At 38.3% G+C, this 5,419-nt stretch overlaps 1 protein-coding gene across 2 annotated transcripts; it reads right to left on the bottom strand.

Annotated features, from left to right (window-relative positions):
- Positions 1 to 131: 131 nt before the first annotated feature.
- Positions 132 to 4,109, bottom strand: si:ch73-217n20.1 (complement receptor type 1; the record flags this gene model as incomplete). 2 transcript variants are annotated; one of them, XM_035657118.1, is given in 6 exon segments in its annotated part: positions 132 to 326; positions 430 to 651; positions 1,882 to 1,955; positions 2,050 to 2,149; positions 3,637 to 3,834; positions 3,948 to 4,109. In XM_035657118.1, coding segments are annotated over 6 exon segments (844 nt in total), but the record flags the coding sequence as incomplete, so codon positions are not given.
- Between the last annotated feature and the right edge of the window lie 1,310 nt (positions 4,110 to 5,419).

Below are 5,419 nucleotides of genomic sequence, written 5' to 3'. Positions count from 1 at the left end.
AAACAACTAATTTCAAAAAAGTTAAGTCACTGCACTATGCTATGTAAATGGTTGACAGTAACAATGTGAAGCATAAAACATTCATAAAGGTTTGAATGAAAGTCTAACTGAAGGATTATTAAAAAGCTTACTTTCACATTTTAGCCGCAGTGTTGTCCACTTTCCGTTGATACACTTGCGATACCTGCTGCCTCCTGCTTGAATGTGTCCAACGTCGCACTTGTATTGGACTGTGTCACCAGAAGCAAAAGATGTCTTTGTGATGTACATGTCAGCAAGGTGGGCGTTTGAGTTGCTGCTGGTTACTGGCACGCCACATCCACCTGCTGAACAGATAGTGGAAAGTAAGATATTTTACCAGCTCCTTTTAATTACACTGAGATAATGACAGTTCGTCATACCGTTTAAAAATCTTAATACTAAACTCACTTTCTTTATCAAGATCCTGAGTTTTATCAGGTGAAGGCAGGCACCGAGGGGGTAGAGGCTGCCACTGGCCACCAGAACCACAGGTGATCTGTTGAGCTCCATCCAACTGGAAACCCTGACTGCAGGTGAAGGTCAGGCCGTCTCCCACCTGGTACACAGAAACATCTCCACCACTGCTCACAGAGTTGGACACGGCAGGGCTGGAACAGGTGGCTACTCCCTCTGAAGAGATGAAAATTATACATCTCTGGAATTTTGTCCACTGAATTGATTGGCACCGTCTGATGGCGCACTAAAATTTACCTCGTTGACAAGTTTAAGACGCCTGACGCATACAAAATAGAGTGACCAGGTCCCACACTGCGGGAATGAACAGCATTTCCCCTACATATTGAGACACTCACTTTTATTGGCTACAAGTCAAATAACGGCAGATGTTTTTTTTAAAATCTGTTTTAATCCAAGATTACGATTAGATGAAGATGAAGATGAAAGATGAAATATGAAGATTACGACAAATGAAAGGGAATGCAGCTACAAAGACAATAGGGAAACTAGTTATAAGTGGGTGAAGCTGGTGAAAGGAGACCATGGCATAAGATCATGTGAAACTAGCTTCCTTTCATGCCCACTGTATTTACTTAAAGATAGTATACATGAGCACTTATTCATTAGTGTATAATGACCTGGATATAGGAATTAGTGTTACCTTAAAGCCATTTTTATCTACCATTTTGAATTGCCATGTTTCTATAGTAGCCCAGAAGAGACAACCCAAACACTGGCTATAGATGGGGCCTGTCACATTTTTCAAGTTTCGCAGCCACCGTAGTTTCTCCTACACACGGTGTTTACTTAGTGGCAATCTGCAACTTCACCACTAGATGCCACCAAGTCATACACACTGGTCCTTTAACATGGGGGCCGCAAAACAAAATCCCCCCCGGGGATTAATAAAGTATTTCTGAAAGTGGCATTCAAATAAAGTGTATTTAAGTCCTTCACATGCTACAGACCTAACCTGCACAGTCTATTGTGTGATACTAAATCAACCAGAGGGCAAGCCTTAGTGTTGTTACGAGCTTAGGGGCAGAATAGAAATGTTTAAAGTTTAAAGCACTGGTAAGATGTCCCACACAAACATTTTGTTCCACATTTGGATTTGTTACACAAACTTATTGTTACTTATACAAAAATCCAAACCCATGATCTGCACTTTAAAAAAAAAAAAAAAAACAGACAAATCTTTGTCTTAACTAAATAGTTTCACACCTTTATTAGTATAATAGAAAATAGGTTTAAGTGCATTAAGAGATTAAATTGTGCGTCACATTCAGTGAGTAGTAACCAACACTGCCCACTTAAGACATCCTCTTAAGGTGCGGCAACTACAATGTGTCAAGACTATGAATGGGTTTCAGATGAGTAAGAATATATTTGTCTGTTGCTCACCTTCACAAGATGGAAAGTCACCTGTCCAGCCAGTCTTCTTGCATATCATATAGTTGAGTCCTTTCACAGTGTATCTGTGAACATGGAGATATGCTGTATAGTCAAACACAAATTCATATGGGTTACTGTGACCACGTTTTACACGATATAGTTCAGGCTTCAACTTACCCTTCATTGCATATAGCATAAACCTTCTCCCCGAGGAATGAATTCCCTTCATACTCAAACTGACCATTAGGTAGATCCCCGGCATTGCCGCATGATTTCTCTGTTAGAGATGAGATGGGGGGGAGGGGGGAATGAGATGGAGAGACATGGGATGGAGAGTAAATGGCCAATCAGAACAGGAATGTAGGGTTGAAATCTGATTTGCCAGATGAAGAAAAACAACTAGACAGAGACTTCTTTATTTTACAAAGCTGCAAAAACAGCCCACTGCAAAGGCCAACTTGAGAGAATTTTGCCAGAAAGCTACGGGGCAGTTTCTTACAGAACATGTGTTTATAACATCTTCTGAAAAACAGTGACATATTTTAGTTTATAATGTAGTGTACTTCTGTTAGAAGGCTTTGGTTGAACACTTGAACCCCATCAAGTGTTCCTGAGCTTAACATTGAACCATTTTTCAGCTCAACTCTCCCCTTGAGCAGTCACTACAAGCACAGAAGATTTCCCATTGTTGTTTCATTTTGGGATCAAAATATTTGCTGCATTGGTTTGTACTGGAGTCTGCAAGAATTAGCTTTACAGTAGCATTTTCAAGTCATGCGAGTCAAATTAGAGCGGGTGTTATTAGGTCAGGAAACAGATTACCGGAGAAGAAACTCTAGTAAGAGTAGACATTTTTACCAAATACTAAATATAAAACCATGAAAAGCTACATCATTTCCTAGTGGTTGCCTTATATTTCAACAGTTCAGTTCAGAGTACCTCCTTAGGCAATAACAGGACATCTCCCATTAAAATACAGAGAAAAGAAAGTTTAAAGTTTGATATGAAGAATTTAAGCCAGTTCTATTGTCAGACATCAGATCCAGTCTAACTACACCCAGAAAGTTAATTGAAGACTATGAATATAACATAATGGTAGTATCTGGGATTCCAAGACGGCCGTTTGTTTGCTTTCAGACTCTAAACCTAAGCTACTGGATAACAGTGTTATTTAAAGGATAGAGCTCTACATGGGCAGTATGAACAGGAGGAACAACTAAAGCAACCAGTCACTCTTAAGAGTGTGAGTATTGAAAAAAGGTCCAGCAGTATGTAGCTGATTTAGGACTTTCTCAGCTTGACAACAGCAAACTTCCAAAAAAGGAAATTTTGGAAGGTTGGGTTGATTTGTGACGCATTCCCAGAAAAGAGACGGAGTGTGGAAACTTTTATTTGCAGCCTGTAATAGTACAAACAGATCTAAAAGGGCTTGAACCTATACCCTTTAATCTAGTGTAATTGTTTAGGTTATCTAAATAAAAAGCTTCATAAATAAATCCATGTCTTCTCAGGTGTCTTAGTAGGCAGTCAGATAAGAATTATAATTTTGTTGGTTCCTAAATTTATAAACCGTATTGGGATGACATGTAGGTTACCCACTTGACTCAGGTAACTTCTGTTGGTGCTTTAAATAGGTTTAAAAGTCACATTATAGCTCTGGAATATGTCACCAATCAATCAATCAGCAGGAAAAACAACATTTAACCGCCTCTTTACCTTTTTTATTCATGGATCTGGTTGTCAATATGTGTGCCAGGTACTCACTTTCGCATTTTAGAGTCAGTTTGGTCCATTTTCCATCCTCACACTGCACAGCCCGCATACCTCTGGCGGGAGTGAAATCCTCTGCGCAGTTATAATAAACTTTCTCCCCGCTGACGAACTTCTGCATGGTCTTGTATCTCTGGTCCAGTGTGGTGTGCGGGTATTCGGGCGGTGGAGAGCATGTCTTTGGTACTTGAGCTATTATTTTGTGAAATACATTTTTTTTTTAAATAACGCAATAAACCACCGTCAGTTCCGATATCAAAACAATCAACAATCTGCGAAATGTGGATGTGTATGTTTTAATTTACCTGAAGCAAGAAAGGCAAACGATAAAACCAAAACACTCCACCCGACGGTCCTCATGTTGTTGTGTGTCGTGTTCGTGTCGCTGCGTGTAAACAAATCCTCAAAGGCAGATTACAAAGTGGCAGCAGGAGGATCAGATGAAGCAATTTATAAGGAAGGGGGTGGCACAGCCAATGAGGCCAGCTGATTTGAATGACATTATCACAGACATGAAAGCAAGAAGACAGCAAGAAACAGAACAAATACTGTAGATAACACACATAAAAAAAGAGCCCATAATTATTTTTTCCCCCATTATCACTAAACTCTAAATAGGAATAAAAGTCAAATTGGTCATTCTTATAAAGATGAAAGAAAGTCTGTTGAGACTTTTGAAGTAAGATCCAACAGAAACCTTACTTTGAAAGTCGTGAAAGAATTAAACATTTTTCTAATAAAGGGGAGAGAAAATCTTAAAAGTTTGAAGGAATCCAAACAGACAGGTAAAAAAAATCCTTTTTGAGACATTAAGGGAAACTTCTATTACACTTCAACCAAACCCCTTTAGTGCTGTATGTCTAAACCTAGTCTAAATGACACAGAATATACACTCAGTTGCTAGTTAACTAAACTAATGCAATCTAATACAACAGTTCTGCAATAAATCCTCCCTTCATACTCAGTTTTTGTTGATTCAACTGTATGACAGAGGCTTATTTGTCCAACTAATTTACATAAATAAAATAACACAGTTGAACAGAACTACAAAATGATCATACAGTTGAATCAACACCTCTCTGAAACAGTTTCAACAAAACTGAACATTTTAACCTTCACTAAGGTTGATTAATTGCATTGTTAGACTGGATTACTTTTAGCTAATTGTACCCAATAAACCGGCCTAAAAATGTTTGAGCGTGGATGTTCTCTTCATTCACTGTACACTACTTAAACTGTATGAGTTTCTTATGAGGCTCTTGACCCGGTCATACCAGTTTTCAGTCTCTTTAATTATGGTTATTTTAATCCACAAAGCAAACTGGTTGGATTTCCTGTACAGTCATAACCGAGGTTTGCCAGCATGGTTTGGAGTCACTGTAGTTGGGGGAAATAACAGTCAGATCCTTATGGATGTACTACATGTAAGCAGTATTTTACAGTAGTAGCTTCTCCATGTGTGGTACTTAAAGTTCCCTTTTACTCAAAAATATGTTCACAAATATGAGTCATAACAGAAGTTTTCCAACATGTTTTTGAGTCATTCATTCATATTTGTGTATTTCTATATTTGACTCAGTTTTATTACTTTATATACCCTTTTACCCTTTTGCCTCTGGTGTTTCCTCACTGTCAAATAATGAGACGGCGTTCCTTCTATTTGTGTTTTTTATTGAGTGTTTTATTGATTACAAAGTCATTTATTACTTTGTATGGGTTAGGGGTGTGTGTGTGTGTTTTATTGTGAGAAGCACTATGAAAAGTGCTATAAAAATAA

This window comes from Morone saxatilis, unplaced genomic scaffold (assembly GCF_004916995.1).
Source record: "Morone saxatilis isolate NCDOM2014 unplaced genomic scaffold, NCSU_SB_2.0 Contig15, whole genome shotgun sequence".
NCBI lineage: Eukaryota > Metazoa > Chordata > Actinopteri > Moronidae > Morone > Morone saxatilis.
Note: the sequence above shows the minus strand (reverse complement) of the source record. Positions and strands in the feature narration are given on the sequence as shown.